The sequence below is a fragment of the Pleurodeles waltl genome, chromosome 4_2 (genome assembly GCF_031143425.1).
Source record: "Pleurodeles waltl isolate 20211129_DDA chromosome 4_2, aPleWal1.hap1.20221129, whole genome shotgun sequence".
Lineage (NCBI taxonomy): Eukaryota > Metazoa > Chordata > Amphibia > Caudata > Salamandridae > Pleurodeles > Pleurodeles waltl.
Window position 1 is genome coordinate 286,133,951 of NC_090443.1, and position 24,281 is coordinate 286,158,231.

General features: G+C 47.2%; 1 protein-coding gene across 1 annotated transcript in view; it reads right to left on the reverse strand.

Annotated features, from left to right (window-relative positions):
- Nucleotides 1–24,281, reverse strand: part of TNFRSF13C (TNF receptor superfamily member 13C) — a 51,939-nt gene that overhangs the window by 19,309 nt on the left and 8,349 nt on the right. The window contains exon 2 of the mRNA XM_069233330.1: nt 12,106–12,480. Within this exon, the coding sequence (XP_069089431.1) occupies nt 12,106–12,480 (375 nt within the window). The remainder of the gene's footprint in view (nt 1–12,105; nt 12,481–24,281) is intronic.

Below are 24,281 nucleotides of genomic sequence, written 5' to 3' on the forward strand. Positions count from 1 at the left end.
CTATTAAACCCAAAACAATCTGTCCCACTCCAATCTGCCCTACTCCAATCCAAGACAATCATCCACATTCCAACCCAAAACAATCTGCCCCACGCCAATCCAAATTAATCATCCCCACTCCAATACAAACAATCCAAAACAATTTGGCCAACTCCCATCCACAACAAGCTGCCCTATTCCAATCCAAAACAATCTGCCTCTCTCTATTCCTATTAATCTGTCCCACTCCAATCCATAATAATCTGCCCCACTCCAAGCCAAAGCAATCTGCCCCAAACCAATCTGCACCCAATCCAAAACAATCTGCTCCGCTCCAGGCTGCCCCACTCCAATCCAAAACATTCTCCCAGACTTCTATCCAAACAAGCCGCCCCCTCCAATTGAAAACAATCTGCCCTATTCCTATCAAAACAATCTGCCCCACTCCAATCCAAAACAATCTGCCCTACTGTACCCTGCCCCACTCCACTCAACCACACACCACCCGCTCCAATCCAATCCACCCCACTCCATCCCAATTCACCCCACCCCAATCTACCACAAACCACCCCACACAATCCAATCCACCCCAATCCGGACCAATCTAATCCGCCACTCTCTTATCCAATCTACCCCAATCCAGACCAATCTAATCCGCACCTCTCCAATCTAATCCACCCACTAAAATCCAGTCCAACTCACCCCAATCCGCTCCAGTTCAATCTGCGCCACTCCAATCTGCCCTATTATATGCCCCACTCCAATCCAAATAATCTGCCCCACTCCAATCTGTCCCAGGACAAACCAAAACAATCTGCCCCCACCCCAACCTGCGCCACTCCAATCCAAAACAATCATCCCCACTCCAATCCAAAACAATTTGACCCACCCCAATCCAAAAACAATCTGCCCCACTTCAATACAAAAACAATCTGCCATAATCCAGTCCAAAACAATCTGCCCCCCTCAAATCCATAATAAACTGCTCCCCTCCAATCTGCCCCACTCCAATCGAAAACAATCTTCCCCAAACTATTCTGCACCCACTCCAATTCAAAACAATCGGTTCCAGTCCAATCTGCCCCCACTCCAATCCAAAACTGTCTTCTACACTCCAATCCAAAACAATCTACCCTACTCCAATCCAAAACAATCTGGCCTACTCAGCGCGCTCCAATACACTCCACCTCACCCCAATGCAAACCACCCCATCCCAATTCACCCCACTCCAATCCACCACAATCCACCCCACGCTAATCCAATCCAACCCAATCCAGACCAATCCAATCTGCCCCTCTCCAATCCAATCCACCCCACTCTAGTCCACCTCACCCCAGTCCCCTCCAGATCAATCTACCCTACTCCATTCCAAAAGAGTCTGCCCAACTTCAATCCAAAACCATCTGTCCCACTCCCATCCAAAACAATCTGTCCCACTCCAATCTGCCCTGCTCCAGTCCAAAACAATCTGCCCCACTCCAATCCAAAACAATCTGCCCCACTCCAATCCAAAACAATCTGCCCCACTCCAGTCCAAAACAATCTGTCCCACTCCAGTCCAAAACATTCTACCCTACTCCAGTCCAAAACAGTCTTCCCAACTTCAATCCAAAACCATCTGTCCCACTACAATCCAAAACAATCATCCCCACTCCCATCCAAAACAATCTGCCCCTCTCCAATCTGCCCTGCTCCAATCCAAAGCAATCATCACCACTCCAATACAAAACAATCTGCCCCACTGAAATCTGCCCTGCTCCAATCCAAAGCAATCACCATTCCAATACAAAACAATCGGCCCCACTCCAATCTGCCCTGCTCCAATCCTAAACAATCTGCCCTCTCCAATCCAAAGCAATGTGCCCCACTCCAATTCAGCACAATCAGCCCCACTCCAATCCCAAACAATCTGCCCCAGACAATCCAAAACAATCTGCTCCACTCCAAAACAATCAGCCCCACTCCATTCCTAAACAAATCTGTCCCACTCCAATCCACAACAATCTACCCATTCCAATCCAAAACAATCTGTCCCGCTCCAGTCTGAACCACTCCAATCCAAACAATCTGCCCCAAACCAATCTGCAACCACTCTAGTCCAAAACAATCTGCTCCACTCTAACCTGCTCACTCGAATCTAAAACAGTCTGCCACACTCCAAACCAGACAAGCTGTCCCACTGCAATCAAAAACAATCTGCCTTACTCCAATTGAAAACAGTCTTCCCCACTCCAGACCAAAACAATCTACCCTACTCCATTCCAAAACAGTCTGCTCAACTTCAATCCAAAACCATCTGACCCACTCCAAACCAAAACAATATGCCCCACTCCAAACCAAAACAATATGCCCCACTCACGTATGCCCACTGCAATTCAAAACAATCATCCCCACTCCCATCCAAAACAATCTGCCCTGCTCCAATCCAAAACAATCTGCCCCATTCCAATCCAGAACAATCTGCCCCACTCCAATCCAGAACAATCTACCCTACTCCACCCCAAAACAGTCTGCCCAACTTCAATCCAAAACCATCTGTCCCACTCCAATCCAAAACAATATGCCCCACTAAAGTCTGCCCACTACAATCCAAAACAATCTCCCCCACTCCCATCCAAAACAATCTGCCCCACTCCAATCTGCCCTGTTCCAATCCAAAACAATCACCACTCCAATCCAAAACAATCTTCCCCACTCCAATCTGCCCTGCTCCAATCCTAAACAATTTGCCCTCTCCAATCCAAAGCAATGTGCCCCATTCCACTTCAGCGCAATCAGCCCCACTCCAATCCTAAACAATCTGCCCCACACCAATATATAACAATCTGCTTCACTCATAAACAATCAGCCCCACTCCAATCCTAAACAAATCTTCTCTACTCCAATCCACAAAAATCTACCCATTCCAATCCAAAACAATCTGTTCCACTCCAGTTTGCACCACGCCAATCCAAAACAATCTGCCCCAAACCAATCTGCAACCACTCCAGTCCAAAACAATCTGCTCCACTCTAACCTGCTCACTCAAATCGAAAAGTCTGCCACACTCCAGTCCAAACAAGCTTCCCCACTCCAAAAGAAAACAATCTGCCTTACTCCATTTGAAAACAGTCTGCCCCACTCCAATCCAAAACAATCTGCCCTACTCCAGCCGCCCCATTCCACTACACACTGCCCCACTCTAATCCAGTCCACCTGACCCCAATCCAATCCACCTCACTCCATCCAAATTCCCCCCACTCCATCCCAATTCACCCACTCCAATCCACCACAATCCAGACCAATCAAATATGCCGCAATCCAATCTACCCCACTCAAATCCAATTCAATCTGCCTTCCTCCAATTCACCACAATCCAACCCACTCCAGTCCAACTCACCTCACTACACTCCAACTCACCCTACTCCAATCCAACCCACTCCAATCCAGTACACCCCATCCCACCTAACCCAATCCACCCCAGTCCATCCCACTCCAATCCACCTTAATTCACCCCAGTCCAATCCAGTTCACCTTAACCCACCCCACTCCATTCCATCCCACACCACCTTAATCCACCCCACTCCACACCAACCCGATCCACCATACTCCACACCAATCTAATCCACCCCACTCCAATCCAATTCATCTCACTCCAGTCTAATCCACCCACCCCAATCCGCCACTTCAAATCCAATCCACCCCACTCAGTCCAATCCACCTCACTCCATTCCTCTTTCCCATCCCACTCCAATACAATTCACTCCACTCAATCCATCTCACTGCAAACCAATCCAATCCACCCATTGCATTCCACCTCATTCCAAACCACCTTACCATACCCCAATCCAATCTAACTCACCCCACCCCAATCCAATCTCACCACTCCAATCCAATCCACCCATCCACTCCGATTCAGCTCACCACACTCTACTCCAACCCACCACACACTACTCCAATTCTACTCACTCTACTTCTATTAGCCCCACTCTACTCCAAGCCACACCACTTCACTCTACTCCAATCCACCCCACTTTACCCCAATCCAATCCACACCACCCCGTTCAGTCCACCAACTCCAATTCAATCCACTCCAATCCATCCTACTCCAGTCCAATTCAACCTAACCCAGCCCACTATGATACAATACAATCAACTTTAGTCACCCACTCCTGTCCAATACACTCCAGTCCAAACCACCTTAATCCAACCCACCCCACACCAATCCAATTCACCCCACATCAATCTAATCCACACCAATCCAACCTATCCCACTCAATCCAATCCACCCCACTCCATTTCAATCAACTGCGGCTCCTCAGCTATGGCGGTGGAGCGTCACCCCCTTTCCCTCCGCCATCAGCCGCAGCTGCAAATTGAAAAATAAAAACGATAATAAAGAATGTTTATTAACGTTTTTTATTTTTCAAGGGGTGTGGCCATGGAGGGTGACAAGCATGGAGGGGGGAGTGATGTGCACTCCCCTCAGTGCGCATGTGTGTTTGGCGGGCCGTCTCCAATCCACCCCACTTTAGTCCAATTTACTCCACTCCATTTCATTTCAATCCACCCCACTCCAGTCCAATTCACACCAGTCCACCCTGCCCCACCCAATACACCCCAGCCCATTCTAATCCACCCCACTCCAGTCTACCCCTCCCCAATTCAATCCAGTCAAACCCACTCAAATCCACCCCACTTTACTTCAGTCCCCCACCCAACTCTAGGCCAATCACCTCACTCTAGTCCAATCCACCCACTGTATCCAATCCATTCCACCCCACCCCAATCCATCCACTCAATTCCAGTCCAATCCACTACATAATTCACTCCAATCAAATCTACCTCACACCAGTCGAGTCCACCCCACGCCACACAAATAAATCCAATCCACTCCAATACTCCCCACTCAAGTCCAGTCTAATCCACCCTCTCCAGTTCACTCCACTCAAAGCCACCACAATACAATCCGCCCCACCCCTAATGCAATCCACCCACCCTAGTCCTATCACTTGAGTCCAATCCACCCACCCCAATCCAATCCAATCTAATTCCCCCACTACAATTCACCTCTCCCATTTCCAACAATTCAACTCCCACCTACCCCACTTTACTCCAATCCAATCCCCTACTTCAATCCATCCCACTACCTCAGTCCACTCCACCCTATTCCATCCCACAACACTCTGTCAGTGACCGACCATTGAACTCTACTCACCTACCCTACGGAATAATTTTTAGTCACTAACGTATAACATGCCACTTTGCCAAAGCCAATAGCACTTAAATAACCAAGTCCTATAGGCTTTGCCAATTGGCTTGTTAAAGCACTTGAACCGCTGCTCGTCCCACATCTGAAGGTGAGTCTCACACCAGCATCCTACATACATGCTCACTGAACAGGGGCTGAAGGGACATATTCATGAATGTTTCCCTGTGTAATATAATAGGTGTTCATGTAAAGCGCTCGAGTTCGCGCTATAAAAGAAAAATCAAAAAAGGCACCATCGCAACACAGTAAATTGAATGATCGGGCCCTTTCTAGCCCCTCCCTGCTCCTGCAAGATCGCGGGCACCCGTCTCCTCATGAGGGGACTCCTGCATTGGGTGATGACCTGTGAGGGGCCCAGTGCTACCAGATTTGTACCCTTGTTCCTGCCCTCCTCCCTGGGAGGATTTGAGACATGGATACTGCGAGGTATGATTTATTCCAGCGATTGAGTCACCCTACCCTTCCAAGCACCTCTGTTGCTGCTGCCTGGGCTGCTCGTGATGCACCCTTGTGAGGCCCTCATGCCCTCTCGCGCGAGACCTGAGCTGCGTGTTTCCGTATTGCATAACTGGAGGGCTTACCACCCTGGAATCGAACCGCTTCCCATCTGCAGGCATGGGGCGGGCTAAATCAACCAGCGCGGAGACTCCATTGTCAGGGAATCCTTTACAAGCTTTTGATGAGACCACACCGCCGTTCTCCTCTTATAAATATGGCATTGCACTGCAAGTCATCAGTTCTTGTCAGGAGGCTCTGGAAGCCAAGTTAGGCGTCATTGACGTTAGTTCCCTCCGAGCAGACACCCGTTCCTTCCTTGCCCGCCTGTTGCACTATCATGACAGGGACAAAGTGTTGCGAGCATCTTATCAGGCAGGGGGATTGAGTTTGAAAATAATCAGGGGCTGCTACTCCCAGATAATAACCTTGGCGTTCAATAACCACGATCCTCTCGTTTTGGCCTCAGGAGAAAGTTCGGCGACATGGTAAGTATTCCTTCCCCTCCAAACTTAAAATCATGTCAGATGGCAAAACGTTCTTTCTTACTGAGCCAGCAGCCGCCTGGGACTGGGCGGAAGGGGACAACTCAGCCTCGCAGTGTTCTGTGCGGTCTGTCATGCATATGGCCGGGGAGCCCTGTGCTTCAGCCGGGGGCAGGGCTCTTCAGTGCCCTCTCTGCAGCAGTGCTGCGACAGCTGAGGGAACCTTAGCAGTGGCGACCACATATTAAGACACTTCTACACTTCCCTCCGACTCCTCACCATCAGACGAAGGCGCATATCCTCGTCACCGCCCTCCCTGGACTACCAAACTTCCCCGCCGTTGGTAACAACCCCCTCTCCATCCCCCAAAAGCAGATGTCCTCCTCTCAAGCGCAAACCTTGCCCTGAACCGGTGCACATGGCTCCTGTTGTGTTTAGTCATGGGCCCGCCAATCACGTCCACATTTGCAGGGAGATGACATGAATATCCCCTGCCATAGTAGTAATGGTTGGGTCGGTGACGTAATCGACTTCAATAAAAGGGACTCGGGAAGTCTCCCCCCAGTCCAGTAACTAGCTAAAGGTTATTTCAGTGCGGCGGCCCAGTAAAGTGTGGCCTAGTTACACCACACAACAGTTCCGTAATCTAAAAAATCCAGCGTTGTTCTTTATCAAAGAGATATTGTGAGATGTTTTGAACAGATGCCGGCGTTCCCCTCGTTATCTTTCAGGGGAGTTCCTAGGACTCACTCTTGCTTTGTACGCATTAGAAACTGTATGGTATAGACACTGTATGGAAATACGCAGCTATGTCTTTCTGAGCTGCTTTTCCATCACTGCTCCGCCCTGCCCCCTCACACCATGCCTGCCATGGATGTCATTAAGGGGTCACAGCTACAAACCCTGGCTTGCCGTTTGCGATCCATGGCCTCAGAGGTGGCAAATTCAGTGCCAGGAAGGAACACAGGGACTGCTCCTTATGGATGTCAGTTGGGGCTCAACTTTCTTTGTTTTCCTTCAAATTTTAATTACACTAATAGTGAAATTGTGAAATGTAGAAAGTGGCCATATCTCTGTGCTTATAACTATAGTGCTTTGCAGTCTGACTCTGATCAACTCTGGGGCAGAGTGACAGCTCCAGTTTCCAGACAGCCATCGCACAGGAGTGGCTGGGGATGACAGAAGAGGCATCTGCATATTGAGTCTCCCTGAGCTGGGGAGAGCAAGAGTCGTCCACACCTTACATGTGAATTGGCTGTGTCCTGCCCTCACACAATGGACTGATTACCCCCTGCTGATGTCTGAAGACAGGGCTGGGTTGAAATGGTGTTGAGCTTCTCATGAAAGGGCTCTTGAAGTTACCCCCTGAACAAAGTCATTTCTGAGTGTAAGTAGAGGGGCTGTAGCCCCCTGATTTATAGAGCATTTTTTGAACTAGGACCAAACCTCTGCCAGAGGGATGGCTGAACTGCACAGAGGACTTATCTGGACTGCTCTTCTTTTGTTGACCTCCTGCCTGGTGTCTGCTGAGTGGCCAAAGAACTCATCTGGATTGCTTTTCTGCATGTTGCCCTGCTGCCAGCCTGTTCCATGACTCTGGAATTCTTCAGCACAATCGGACTGCCAAAAGGAACCACCCTCAGTTGCCCCTATGATGCTGGCCTACCGGCCTCCCTTCTTGTGCCCCCAGTACTCTTCCCTGTTTTTTAAGAATCCCAGGGTCTTAAAATATACCTTCTGAGCACTGCTGTAGCCTGTCCTGGGTCTTACTAACGTGTGGGGAGTGCTGACCTTGTCCCCCGCCTGCTTTGTCAATACCAGCGCAAGATGAGCACTCCTTCATTAGCCCTTTCTCTCCCCTCCAGTAGCGCAGGAGAAGCGATTTTCCAGTGACCAGGACGTATCATTGGCCCCAGGGACAGTCGGCACATGGTGAGCACTCTAGACTAACTGCGGAGCACCGTGGGGGCGTGGGTGCCATGATGCCGTGATGGGGCACCCGCTCCCTGGAGCCTGTCCTGCAGCCATGAGACTGCGCGGGGCCACAGGAGGCATTCGATGCGGCCCAATTGGGACTGCCTGGCACACCTCTGGAACCTTCCTCAGTGTACCTCACCTGAGTGCGGCCTGACAGACCTGATGTGTTGAGGGAGACAGAGGGCTGGGCGTCATGCCCAAGAGCCAGGAGGCTCAAACCACCCTTCCCATATTTCTCCTAGATGAGTGGCAGCCGTGGAGGAGAGAGCAGCTGTCCCTCTGGGGGGAGAGACTGCACCCAAGTAACTCACTGGTCGAGTCCCCGAGCCCTGAGGCTCATCTAACCTTACTGTATCCCGTAGTGGCCTCAGAGGCCCATTTGGAAACTGCACGGGGAGGGGGAGCCCAGGGTGGGTTCCCCCTTCATTTACCCCATGTTCCCTTCTTCTTCGTGTGGCATCCACAATACGGCTGGCAGGACGGAAATCCTCAGCTGAGGTGCCGTCCCAGCTGAGTTCTCCAAGATACCATACTTACTGAGGCAGAATGAACACCGAAGCTTCCAGCCATTTCCTTTTACTGTGCCAGGGTACCGTATATTGTATAACAGGTGCCTAGATGTGCTGTGCCCTACAGTGATGGGGAAAGGTTAGGAGATACATGTGGATTGGGGCACCCTTCCCCGTTTTACTGCTGCATTTTCCTGCTATATTATGTTGTTGTATGCCTTTCCCTGACAGGATAAACAAATAATATATCAGGGATGGTATAATCTGCTCAGTAATAGTGTTTGTGATGACTTGTGCAATGGAAAACGGCTTCTCTCATTTGTCCTATGATGATCTGACAATTGCCTGTTTGGCAAAAGCATTACTGATTTACGTCATTTTTGGTCTAATGAATTTTATGCAATATAGTTCATTTATTTTATACAACTTGTTGTGGTGTTTCTTTGTTGGTGTATTTATTGTGTCACTGGGTTGTGTGTGTTGTGCGAATGCTTCACACATTGCCTCTGGGATAAGCCTGACTCTTCATGCCAAGATACCAAGGGGGTAAGCAGGGGTTATCTTGGGTGTGTAGCTCCCCTGCCCTGACTAGAGTGGTGGTTTCTGCCTGGCTGAGGTGCATACCCTTGCCAACCAGGAACCCCATTTCTAACACCTACCTATCGTATTCCCCTACAGGTTGTAGTGCAGTGGATCCGCTGTTGAAAGTCACTGTGGACCACTTATTGGTTTTGTATTTTATTTTTTATTAGCACGTTAGATGAGCAGAATCAATACTTAGAGGTCATGACAAATGCCAATACACCTCTTTTGAGGGTCTAATTGTCAGAAACATGTTGGCCTATATTTAGTGACACTTGATAACAGGGTCAATTGACCAGTGCAGTGTCCCTCCTCTCTCTTTAATCCTGACCCAGGCATGCATGAATAAAGTTGTACGCCTGATCTGGAGTCAGTTTAATCATTTTTCCACTTATTGCACGCTCTGCAAGCCTCGCCCCCCTTTAGTTCACCATACGGCTTCTACCAACAATCTCAAAACATCCGAAGAGCCCCTCCTTCTCAGAAAGGGAGTTGTAGGCCGCACCATGATCAGATGTCACAGCACAAGGAGAATCCCAATGATGAAGCACGCCACCTATGGTGGGTGAGGAAATACTTTCTAAAGTTGGAACATTTCTGTTCAGCTAGGGTTTTCTAACTCTTCCCAGGTGTTTCTGTGCGTGTATATGTGTGTTAGATTAAAAAAGAAGTACCCATAAAAGGTGCATAATGAAGAGTGAGTTCTCAACGCTTGGCTGTCATCAGCCTTCCTGAAGCAGCAGTCAGGGACAGACAGAAGGTCAATCCTGGCCTAGAAACTTCCTAATCTTGAAACTGCAGTTCCACACCCGCCCTTTCACTAAATGGCTGTGCTCAGGAAGAAGTCATCAGCAGGCCTTGGTAACAAAGACTTCATGGAATTCCTAAAGGTAGCACTTTCTCCATCCCCTTCACTTCTGTGTCTGGGTCTCAACCTTCAAGCTGCAGGAAAGCAGGCAATGTGCTTCCACTACCCGGGGAACTATCCTCACACCTCCTCCTTCTACCATGCTAAAACAGGGACATCCGAAATGGATGCCACTGGCTTCAGTGCACACAGAAACTACTACCATACATGTGCCACATGCTCTATACACACACACAGGATATCAGTGCCAGGCTCTGGGTTCCACATAACAATAGAACTGTACACAGCAGGGATCAGAAGATCACACTTGCGGACACATTTTATTCTGTTTTTTAATGCTAGTGGCTTGCGGAAGCCTAGCAGGGGACAGACTGTGCAGCAGTTTCTAGTGCCTTTCGAAGTAACTAATGTACAACTAGCTCACATTCATATTACATTGTTTCTTCCTCCAGGTTTGAATCCTCTGATTGCATGAATTCACACAACGCATCTATTATAGTCCTAACATTCTTGATGGAAAGATTTCTGTAACCTAAAATGCAAAACAGTCGCCTCTTTTTGTTTTCTTTCAAATTATCTAACACTGCCCCACTTGTGATCACATCTCACTCTACATCATTTTATCTACCAGAACGGAAAATGGAGAAAATGCATGTAATGATTTCCTTGGGAACACAAAACTAATCCCAATAATCAACATCAACCAATAGCCATTGTATTAACCACTAATTTTGGGTTCTTGAGCAGCGTGCTGCCCAGAGTGAAGTTCTTCACTGCCTCTTTAGGGGTAATAAATGCTATATAAATCCAATACATAGGACAGGGTTTCATGGGCCTGCTGTGTGAAACCGCAGGCACTGGGATCACCTATGCAGCAGGGTTCACAGACTACCTACACAAGCACAGAGTGTGCAAACTCGAGGGCCCTTTGCCCCACCATGACACAGACACCCATACATACACACAGGAAGAGTGAGGGCCACAGGAACCCCTGATTCACCCTATGTCTGGGTTTTCCAACAGCGTCAAGAGAGAACAAAGTGAACCTGCTCAAGTTCATACAGTGTCAGCTGGAGGTGAAGATAGGGTGGGTGGAGGGGTGGTCAGGATATTGGAATTCCAGCCAGTTTAGGTATCTGTATGCCAAGGAAAAGAATGGAGAGCATATAGGGTGGGGAGTAAGGAAGAAGTAGGACAATGTGCAGATTAGATGCTCCCAATCTAAGCTATCTACAGAAAACCAGCAGTCTCACCAGCCAACATATTATGTTTGTTTGCATCTGAAAACTTTGGGGAGAATGGATGACATTAATCTGCAGAGACCTTTTGAGACGGTGATAGGCAAGTTTAGAAATGAGCACTGGATATAGTATGAGGCTATGTTGTTCTACAGGAAGCAGGGGCACAGGCAACATGGGGCCTGGAGGAAGCAAGCTGCCCCTCGGACTAGTCTAAAGAGAACTCACAGTGGTTAGAAGAAGACGAACAGTTTAGAGGAGAAGATGTGCCATTAAAACCAGAGGTGCCGCTTTCAGAACTGGGAAACCTAATTCGATTTTCTGAGTTGGTTCAACAACCTGTGGTTCTGGGCAAATCACTTAATCCTCCTTACCAAAAAAAAAAATCAAATTAATGCGACCTTGTTTAATGTAATGCAAAAAATAAAAAAGCTCTCTAAATTCCTTCCTCAGAATAGACTGGTGATGACTGGTAGGCCTGTTTAGGAATCCCCTACCCGAGCCCTCATCTCATTATGAAAGTCCCATGGGCAGGGTGGGGACTGCTCATTGTAGGCTTCCACACTGCCTGAAACTCAAGATGAGGAACCGAAAATGTGAGGCAATGTGGATGGGCTTATTAGATATGCATGGGGATTGAGCATATCATATCCTGCTTCTTCTCCCCTGGGTGCCACCCCCGTATCCGTGAAAGTGGTGTTTGAAGGAGGCAGTCTCTTACCATTCTTGCCAGCTACTCGTTTCCGCCACAACAGGACAAATAAAACCACCAACCACAGCAAGGTGGCCACTGAGAAGGTGACCACCACTGCCATCACTGGGAATGCAGAAGACGGAGGGGAGTAAGTTGCCATAGGAAGCCTTGGAAATGAGTCCATTCCCCCAAGGGCAGGTGAGGGAGAGACCGTCCTACGCGGAAGCCCACAAGCAGAAAGACCTGGAATAACCTCTGGAGAAGATATCATTGTTGGCGAGATGATTGGAGGAACTGAAATTGCATGTGGCCCAATCTTGGAAGGAACAGTTGGAGACACGAGAGGCCTGGTGTTGACAGCCGGGGTAACAACCTGCTCCTCACGCCCATCAGACACATCATCTGCAGATAGAAAAAAAGGTTGAGGATGGAGGGAGGTTGTAATTTCAAAACAAACACGTTTATTAGATCTTACAAAAGAGATCTAATCACAAACCATCACCACTGGTGCTCCTGTCTACATACTCAGGACATAGCTAGATGTGCTAGAAGTCTGGGCTTCTGCATTGTGCTCCTATGCAGGCCAAATGCTTAAGAAACTGCAGACAGTCAGATTCCTGAGCTCTCAAGCCAGCACTTTTCATTTGTACAAGTGCACACAGTACGTTCACTCAAATGCTCAGAATCAAATTTGTTCACAGAGGAATCTATAGCGGAAAGCTCATTCCTTACAATGGTGACAACAGTACCCATTGTCTATTTCTCTCAAATATACAGCACTCACTCTGGAAAAGCAAGCTTCTTGTGTTTTCCTACTTGAGAAAGGCCAGAGGTGAAGGTTGAATTAGCTAATAGATAGTTTTCGCTACAGATGTAGGTTCTCTTCCTGTCTTTCTGATCAACCCCCATTTCAAGTTATTAAAATCTAAGGACAGTAAAGGCTTCTGCCTCACAAAAGAAGCCACTGTAGACCTGTGAGTGGAGTGAAACGTGTGTATTTTTTGGGCACCATTTCCCATGTACGTCTCAGTAGAAGCAGTTTGCAGCTGCATTGGCATTAATTGAATTCCTTTACTGTTCCAAACAGGACCCTTTGGAATATACCTTTAATAGATTATGTAACTTCTATTATTGTGTTTTAAGTTTAAACACTGTGGTCCTCATTACAACCCTGGCGGATGGGGGAGAAGTGGCAGTAATACTGCCAACAGGCCAGCGGAAAACAAAAATGGAATTATGACCATGGCGGTTACCGCCATGGTCATCCGCCACTTCTCCACTCCGACCGCTGGGCTGGAGACTTCGGTCTCCAGCCCGGCGGCCGTCACCAGACCGCCAGTGGTATCACAACCCTGTATACCGCCATGGATTTCGGGTGGTTTGGAATGCCACAAAATCCATGGCGGTAGGCACAATCAGTGCCAGGAAATTCCTTCCCTGGCACTAATAGGGGTCTTCCACCCCCCCTGAGTCCTCCCCCCACACCCCACACCCTCTGCCACCCCCCAAAGGTGGCAGGACCCCCCTCCTCACCCCCAGATGCACAGACACACACCCCTACATGCACACATACACTGCAACAACACATACCCGCACATATACAGACATGCACACAGACCGACACGCACACATTTCACATACACACAACACCCCTGCATGCATACACGAACTCACACACCCCCTCTACATACTCACACCCCCATGCATGCACACAAAACCCCTCTCCCCTAATGGACGATCAACTTACCTTGTCCGTTGATCATCCGGGAGGGGACGGGATCCATGGGGGCTGCTCCGCCGCCAGCACCCTGTCACCAGAACACCGCCACACCGAATCATGGGACGTGATTCGGTGGGCAGTGTTCTGATGATGGGGCGGGGGAGGTGGAGAAACCTGCACTTCCCCACCGACCGCCAGTATGGCTGCTGGCGGCTCTCCATCCGAAAAAGGACAGAGGGCTGCCAGCAGTCATAATACGCTGCGCGGAAAACCGCCTGCACTGGTGGTCTTCAGCACAGCGGTTCCTCAGCGGTCTTTGAAAAATACCACTGAGGTCTAAATGAGGGCCTGTATGTCCAGTTTTTCACCACAGTACTGGGAGTTAGTGGGGACATTTACAAACCCCTTTTGGGGTCTGGCTGGCACCAGACTTTGTTTGATCAACAGAAAAAGAGCTTTCAAAAGCACTAGTGAGAAAGGGATGTTGGGTCTGCCCCGATGTCGATATCATTGAGAACAACATTTGATTTGGCAGAAATAAAGAGTGCTTGTCTTGTCTTTTTGCCCTGTGGAAAAAACATATGCTCAGCATGAAAAGGTCAATGGGAGCCCTTGAGAGGGGATTCCCATTGACCTCAGTTTGATCCGTTCCTGTCGTAAGCACTAGGCCCAGCCTCACAAATGGCGCAGCGTTTTTATTGGCACAAGTGAGGTAATGCTGGGTGGTAGGAATTTGGTGGATTCCTGTAGATTCTGAAATTTCCATCACCGAAGTGTATGGAAAATGCATGATTTCAGGCAAAGTTTGAGGTTTGAAAGACAAGAATGCGGGCTGCAACATAGAAATATATAACACACCATGCAGGAAAACCTGTCGGACATGAACCTGTCAGCGGACGGCTCCACTGACACTTACCGCGTTCAAGACAGCAGTAAGTCCTAGGAACAGACTGGAGTGATAATATGGTGATTGAGAGTATCTGAGTGAGTCTAAAGGAAGGAGTCTGTAGGGAAAGAGGTATTGTCTATTAGTTACCAATTTGTGATTTATATCAATAATACGTAATCAGACATGTACTGCTGCCAACCACTTACTTGATATGTAAGACTGAATAGTCATTAATACATTGTAATGTATGCATCGTCTCCTTGCACCATGATTCTGTACCGATTGCAAATAACATGTTACAAAAAAAAGGTTTGAGGTTTGAACGGCATTGTGGGTAGGAACACCTCATGTGATCCACGCACTAACCTGGAATCCCCTGGTTGTCTAGTTTTCATAAATTTCGGTGGTTCGCACGCGTGCTTGGGCAGCGCCATAGCACGGCCCCAAATACCTCAGCTACCCCTACTGCTTATCTTTCAACGTAGCACTTTAGGGGCTTTTTGTGTTGTGGTCTCTTGGCTCATGTACACAAATGGGTACCATTCTTCTCAGATAAAATATGGGAACCCAGGGTGGTAGAACATTTGTGGCTACCCACAGATTCCAGACCTTTCTGTCACAGAAATTTCTGAAAAATTTGTGTTTTTCTGACATTTGCAAGGGCTTCTGGGTAAAAATACTTAGTGAAAGCCACAGAAGTCACACACCCTGGAATACCCTAGTTGTCTAACTTTCAAAAATGTGCAACGGATGTTAGATCTGGCATCCTTGGCGTTGTCTCCCTTGCCTTATTTTTTGCCTTCTGACCTCCAATTTGATGACTGTTTTTGCTGGCTTTAGGACTCTTGGCACTTTACCACTCCTGAGGAGTGCTAAAATGCATGAGCTCTTTCCCTAATACATGTTACCATTGGCTAACCCACAATTTGCATATTTAATTTACTTATAAGTCCCTACTAAAGTGCAGTATGTGTGCCCAGAGCCTGTAAATTAAATACTACTAGTGAGCCTGGAGCACTGAGTGTGCCACCCACTTCAATAACCCTTTAAACATGACTCAGGCCTGCCCTTGCGGGGCCCATGTGTGCAGTTTTAAACTGCCAAACGCACAACTGGGTATAAGAACTGGACCCCAAACACCACCAAACCAGTACCTTTCTGGACACAAGGACATTCTGCCAGGAAGAAGGACTCCTTTGCTGCTGAAGGGACTTTCCCTCTGCTGGAGTTTACTGGAGTCCTGCTTTGCTTTGCCTGCCCTGCTGCCCTCGTTGCCTGGGAGTGAGAAGGAATGAACCTGCATCTCTACATCCCCAGAACCAAAGTGCTTCCAATGGCTTGCTGGCTTGCCTCCTGTTCTGCAGTCTCGGGGACATCAAAGACTTCATTCAACTCTGCTACCGCTTGTGGACTCCACCACCTGTGAGTCTTACCCTACAAGTGGTGCCAATCCAGTCCTGGGCTCTTGGAAGTGGGTTCTGCACCTGTTTCCTACAGAAATCCACCCTTCACTATCACCTCCCCGATTGGAAGCACCACATCTCTCCTCGATGCCAATGCATCGCCACTGAGGACAAAGACATCGCAATACACCGCCGCATTGCTCTCAGCCACAACTCATTGCCTTCGCATCGCTTGCTGCGTGGCTCCACGATAATGCATCGGCTTTACCATAAATGGTTCAACACCACTCCTCAAGGACAATGCATCAATGACTGTGCAGCTAGACGACAATGCATCTCTGACTACGCATATTAGAACAGAAGCATTACCTTTGCATCATCTCCTCTGCTCCTCACATCAGGGCTTCGACATTGATGCAACCCGCCACACAAGGTACTGTTCCAGCGGGACAAGGTTGGTCCCTGTAGCAGGCCCACGCTCCATCGCGGTCAGCCTGAACTTTTGGATTTACCCCTGTCTTGCGCAACCAGATAAACATAGTTGGCGCTTTATGTTTCTAAGCACTACATTTGAAATATTTTCTTTATAAATTCATATCCAGACTTCTTCTTATTGGATTTTTGTTGTTTTGGTCTTGTTTTGTTAATTAAATTAATACATATTGTTCTAAGGTGGTGTGGGTTATTTTTGTGTGGTGTTTTCACTGTTTTTAGTTTTGCACAAATATTTTACACATTGCCTCTTAAATTAAGCTTGACTGCTCTGTGCCAAGCTACCAGAGGATAAACACAACGCGGGTTAACCTAAGGAGTGTTTGTGGCTTACCCTGACTAGGATTGTGGCTCCTTCTTGGACAGGGTGCATACCTCTGCCAACCAAAAACCCAGTTTCTAACAGCAGCAGAGCTATGGCACAAAATCCACAGCTACCCACTCTGTAAAAAAAAGGGTTAGTTTTCAGTGGAAAAATGAGATGTATCCATGTTGTGTTTGGGTCAGTTTCCTACTGCAGGCACTAGGCCTAACCATGCACGTGAAGTACCATTTTCATAAGGAGTCTTCGGGGAATGCTAAATGGAAGAAAGGGTATGGCTCCCCACAGATTCCAGAACTTTCCATCACAGAAATGTGAGGAAGATGTGTTTTTTAGTCGAAGTGTGAGGTTTGCAAGGGATTCTGGGTAAAAAAAAAAAAACCTGGTTAGAGCCATGCACGTCACCCCACTCTGGATTTCCCCATGTGCCTAGTTTTCAAAATGTGCATGTTCGGCGATATTAGCAAGGAAGAGATAACACAAGTTATAACAAACCTACCCTACCATAAATGTCCAGGAGAGGACGGATTCCCTGCGGAATTTTATAAATGGGCTGGGGAAGAGGCAATCACTGCAGGACATGAAGCACTAACGGAAGCATGTCAGGAAGGCTCTCTGGGCGCTTTATCCAACAGGGCTACAATTGTCGTTCTGCCTAAGCCAGGGAAGGATCGCCTCCTCTGTGGCAGCTAAGCCCCTATGTCCCTCCTAAACGGAGACGTTAAACTCCTAGCCAGTGTTTTAGAAGCACGCCTACGCAAAGTGATACCATCTCTGATTCATAATACCCAAGTGGGGTTGGTACCGGGCTGCACTTCCAGAAACCACATGCGCACTCTCTACCATACACTGCGGGAAGCTCTACATATGCCTGAAGAGGCCCTAGCTTTTTCCCTAGATGCAGAGAAAGCATTCGACCGCATTGAATGGTCCTGTCTATTCACTACCATGAAGCAATTTGGCCTAGGGGAACAATTTATCTCTAAAGTTCGTTTATTATATGACCATCCCACAGCACAGGTCAACTGCGGGGGCTTCTTATCAGACCCTTTCCCTATTGGAAGAGGCACACGCCAGGGTTGCCCCCTGTCACCGCTTCTATTCCTATTGACCATGGAACACCTGGGAGCTACCGTACAGAACTCCCAACAGATAAAAGGTATTCAAATAACCGGGGGTTTATCCAAAATCTATCTCTACGCAGATGACATCTTATTTACCCTGTCCGATCTAGAAACTTCCCTACCCCCCACTGCTCTCTACCATAGAGGAATTCGCACCCCTATCCGGATACCGGATAAACTGGGACAAAAGCGAAGCACTACCTTTATCCTGCATAACGACGCGAGCAGCGGTACATGGCCTTCCATTCCAATGGACACCGACCCGTCTCAAATACCTAGGAACGTATATTAACCGAGGCCTGGAACACATAGTTAGGGACAACCTAGACCCCCTCATATCTAAAATGAAACAGGACTTTGCCAAATGGTCACTATTGGACCTGTCCATGTGGGGTAGGACACAGGCGGTCAGAATGACTACACTACCACGCTTTACATATGTGCTAGGCATGCTTCCCCTACAGGTACCCCTCCCTTTACTCTGCTCGATTGATGCATCCATAAGTACCTTCATCCGGGGCTCCCTACGCCCAAGACTGAAACCTGCAAGTATCCTGGCGCGACGACCCTATGGAGGCTTAGGCCTACCCTCGGTAGAACAATACTCACTAGCCTTACAACTATCACAGTTAGTATACACACTCCCAGACACACCTGATCCACCGCAATGGGTAGCCACAGAGAGTCTCCTAAGAGGACTGCACACAGAGATGTGAGGGATATATGCAGACCACCCCCCGCCTAACCCCATTCTCAAGGCCACCAACACAGCGTGGCACAGAGCCCACCGCTTACTAGGTATACACCCTTCCCTACATGCCCAGGCCCCTTTTGCAGGGAATAAAAACATAAAAATAGGAGAAAATCTCCTCATGTGCCCCAATGGCTCGAGGCAGGTATCTATAATATATCCCATATAATAGATGGAAATAATTTTCGAACCTTCGCCTCTCTTCAGGAGGAGTTCGGCATCCATAGTAATCAAGAATGGCGATACATACAGCTTAAACACTGTATGCATAGAATATTAGAGGCTCCCCCATGGACGCTCAAAACTTCACCCATTGTTACCTACCTCCAGAAATGGGGCCGACACAAAGGCGCTATGGCTGGCCTCTATGCCGAGTTAACAAATCATCTCTATTCACAGCCCCTCCTTGAACGACTACGCTTAAAATGGCAGGATAGACTTGAGATTACCTATACGGATGAAGAGTGGTCAGACATACTAGAAGCCCTTGACAGGGGAGTACGCGAAGCCCGCCTGAAATTCTGCTTATTCAAAGTTCTTCAAGACTGGTACTGGACCCCCGTTAAACTTCTCAGGGCAGGCCTGCTGCTGCATGCGAAATGTTGGAGATGCATAGAACCTCACTGCGACCTACTTCACATCCTATGTCATTGCCCGACGATACAGCCCTTATGGGATGCGGTACGTCACGCCCTATTGGACTTCATACAGATTCCAAATCTGACCCCGCCACCACTTATTTTCTTACACGATATACGCCCATACCCCTCCCTAACACGAGCCCAAAAAAGGTTACTTCACACAGCACTTGCCACAGCCAAAATATGCATACTCCGGCATTGGAGGTCCAGTACTGCCCCCACGCCGACAGAATGGATGACTGCCATGTATCAAACAGCCACCCATGAGCGAGTGATCTATAACTTACAGGACCAAGCGGCGCTATTCAAGGAAGTCTGGCCCCCATTTTTGACAAAGTCATGAAGCAGCTGGCGGATGGACAATGATCAACGGTCGGCGAGAAGCAACTGCCCTCTCAGAATCTTTCACTTTCTTATTTCCTTCCCCCCTGTTCTTCCCTTCTCCTCCCCCAGCTATTTTCTTTATCCTCTCTTCCCCTCTCCCACCTTCTAGCTGCCCCACCCAGACAAACGCACTAGACCCTGGACTAAACAACCTGACATCTTCCCCTGTCCTTTTACATAATCTATGTCTGGGAAATCAACATACATAAGAATAACCCATTCTTTAAAGGACCTCATAACAATGAACAAGTCACTATGGACGACCTCTTTATTCTCTTTTCCACTCACCCCTCCTTTGACATTACTCTCCCACAGAGGTTGGAACTCCTACCCTCACCTTACTCTATACCACAACAAATTAGGCCCATATGCCATATTGCCCACCTTCGTACGACAACTCACGCCGGATGGGGAACCATGGAACAACTTACACTCAGGTCTTGCCAGCCACAATACGGGGTCTATGGCCTCCCTTACCCACCCACTCGTCTCCCCCCCTAGCAGCCCTTCCCCCCAACTCTCCCCCTTCTTCCCCTACCTTCTTCACTCCACAAGACATACCTATCTCTCCCTTACTTTAAGATCAACACTTCATATTGTCTTTCTCTCCCCTCCCATACCTGTTCCTTCCCAAGAGTGTGTTTATAATCTTTCAACTATCCAGCCAGGAACACCTGTCAGATTGTATAAGTTTGTATATCTATTACAGAAACATGTACTGTATAAAAGAAAAAGCTTTGAAAAGTACATTTCTATACATTTTGAATCACCCTATATCTTTAATGAAACATTTCAAACGTTAAAAAAAAAAAGAAAACAAACGTGCATGTTTGCTAGGTTTCCCTAGGTGCAGGCTGGGCTAAGGCCCAAAATCCACAGCTACTCACTTTACAAAAAAAGAGTTAGTTTTGAGTGAGAAACTGAGATGTATCCATGTTGCGTTTTGGGCCGTTTTCTATTGCTGGCACTAGGCATACCCACACTAATGAGGAACCATTTTTATCAGAAGACTTGGGGAATACTGAGTGGAAGAAAATTTGTGGTTCTTCCAAGATTCTACAACTTTCCATCAGAAGAAGGTGAGGAAAATGTGTTTAAGTCAAAGTTTGAGGTTTGCTAGGGATTTAGAGTAAATAAAAAAAAAAACAGATGAGAGCCACGCAAGTCACACCCGTTCTGAATTCCACAAGGTGTCTAGTTTTCAAAAAAGGTACAATTTTCCTTAGTTTCCCTCGGTGCAGGCTGAGCTAAGGCCCAAAATCTACAGCTACCCGCTTTGCAAAAAATGGCCAGTTTTGAGTGGGAAAATGTGATGCATCCATGTTGAGTTTTGGGCTATTTCTTGTCACAGGCACTAGGCCTACCCACACCAGTGAGGTAACATTTTGTATAGGGAGACTATAATGGTGGGTGGAAGGAAGTCTGTGGCACCCCACAGATTCCAGAACGTTACATCACAGAAATGTGAGGAAAATGTGTTTTTAGTCAATGTTTCTGGTTTGTACGGGATTCTTGGGGAAAAAAACAGGTGAAAGCCACAAAAACCAGGTGAAACCCACTGTGGATTCCTCAAGGTGTCTAGTTAAAAAAAATATTCAAGTTTGCTAGGTTTACCTAGGTGCCAGCTGAGCTGTGGCCCAAAATGCAAACAAAGGATCAATTTTAAGTGGAAAAATCAGATGTATCCATGTTGAGTCTTGGACCGTTTCCTGTTGCGGGCACTAGGCCTACCTACACAAGTGAGGTACTACTTTTATTGGAAGACTTGAGGGTAATGCTGGGTGGAAGGATTTTGTGGTTCCTCAAAGATTGCAGAACTTTCCATCACCGAATCACAGAAATGTGAGGTCCACAAGAGATTCTGGGTACAAAATCCCAGCGACAGCCATGAAAGTCACCCTACACTGGATACCCCAAGTGTCTTGTTTTTTAAAAAAAATGTTCAGGTATGCTAGGTTTCCTTAAGTGCCAGCTGACCTAAGGCCCAAAATCCACAGCTACCCACAATGGAAAAAAGGATCAGTTTTAAGTGGAAAAATGTGCTGTGCCCATGTTGCATTTTGACCCGTTTCACGCCACAGGCACTAGGCCTACCCACACACGTGAGGTACCATTTTTATCAGAAGACATGTGGAATCATAGAACAGTAGCACATTTGTTATTACTGGTTGGATTTTGACGCATTGTGCCTTCCAAACTAATGTGTGAGAAAGAAATGTTTTGAAAAATACCCTCTAAATCATAATCTAGTAGGGGTACCCATAAATTGTGGGTATAAATAATTACTGCTCCTAAACTCCATATCTAGTGCCCCTTTCAGAAACACATAGGTTTTCTTGATACCCATTTTTCTCTCTACATATTTTCCCATATGAATTGGTCTAAACTCTGTACACAAATTAAAACCATTGTAAAATGCAGCTCAGTTGTTGTCTTTGGTTACCTTAGGTTCATGAAGAACCTACAAACACAAAAATCCCCTATACCAGAAGGGTCTAGCGGACATAATTATATATTGCTTTTGTAAATCGACTATTGTGACAAAAGCTTTTTTCCTATTTATTTTCAATATCTTTATTTCAACACTTAGGCTCATATTACGAGTTTGGCGGGCGGCAGAGGCCGCCCGCCAAACTCGTACCGCCACCTGACCGCCAGAACACCGCTTGTCCTATTACAAGTTCACCGCAGGGCCTTAACTTTGACTCGTAATCGAGCCGGCTGCAATGTAGAGGTGCGGTGGGTGCTGGAGCACCTGTTGTGCTTTCCACTGGCCCTAATTCAGGCAGTGGAAAGTGCAATGGGGCTGTCCATGGGGGCACCTGCACTGCCCATGCTAAGTGCATGGGCAGTGCAGGGACCCCACTGGGTCCCACTGCACTGCCATTCTGCCAGCCTTTCCATGGCAAAGGCTGGCAGATTGGAGAGTCGTAATCCCCAGGGTGGCGATGCATGCAGTGCCACCCTGGTGGATTTCAACCGCCGAGACCACTAGACTGTTGACTGGCAGCACCTTGGCGGTGTAGGCGGTCGACCATGTCAGCTCCGCCACAGTCGGAATGTGGCGGTTGGACTGCCACAACTGCTGCGGTCCAACCGCCACCGTGAGTCTGGCAGTCTTGTGACTGCCAGACTCGTACTGAGGACCATAGTTTCTTTGGGAAAATATTGAGGGATCTACACATATGACCCCTTGCTGAATTCAGAATTCTGTCTACTTTTCATAAATCTATAGCTTTCCTGGTTCACCCTGGGTTTCACACTGGTTTCCACCACTAACTTGAAGTAATATGAGGGCACAAAAAAATTTTTTTATTCAGCTCTGCAAGCTCTTGAAAGCTGGGGAGATAGTGACTTTAGCACAGCAAACTATTCACTGATGCCATGTCTAAGAAGAAAACAGACAATTTTATCCGGAGCACTTTTTTCCTATTTTTCCTGAAAAACTCAACATTTAGCTATCTTTTAACTATTGTCTTGGTCCCCTCCAGGGGAATCCACAAACCTTGGGTACCATTAGAATCCCCAGTAGGTTGGAAAAAAGGATGCAGATTTGACAAGAATAGCTTATGTTGGGAAAAAAAAACCTACCTCAAATAACCAAAAAAAAGGTGTGGGGCAGGCAGCAGTTAAGCGGTTAAGGCTAGAGGCCTGATCGTTTTATTATGGACAATTATGACAGAGGTAGTAGGCATGATATATTTATAATGAAAAGCGTATGCAAAGTTAATAAGCATTTAAGAGTGGATTTCATTAAACTGTGTTAAAGGGTGTAGACAGGCATTCGGTTACATTGAAAATCACAGATAAACAGAGCAGGCAAGGCATTTGTTGTTGGTTACCCACTCTGACAAACACATGGGTTAGAACATTTTCACTGTGATAATCTTTGCAAACCCTCCTAGGAGGGATTGTGTATTGTTTTGCAAACTGCCATTTGGAATATATGTGTAGTTTTATGACTGTATGACTGATGGTTGCCTTGAGGAAAAGCATAGGTTCAATACAGTCGGCCTGAGTTGGTTATTGTGACAAGCCAATGATAAAAGCAATAGACCTGATTGGTTCGTTAGGATATCAGATGCTGTAGGCCTGATCTATTGATTCAGAAAATTTATGAAACAAGCAGTAAGCTGACTTATTTATTACAGAAAGCAACTGCTAAAGTCGATAGATGTTTAAGGTTAGATTGTTATTATACTGTATTAAAGGTTCCAGATGTTTTGTTAAATATAATCTTAGAGATTACCATGCCAGGCAAGGATTTTGTTGTTGGGTATATCCACTGACAAAGCCTCAGAGTTGAACATCTGCAATGTGATCATTATTGTTTTGCCGTTTTAAAAAATATTGTATTCTGTGTTAGCAACTATCATTTTGGACATATTTTAATTTTATGACTGCATGCCTACAGGATTACCTGTTAGAAATTTAACAATCTGCAAAGTAGGCCTGTTTAGGTTATGGTGACAAGCAA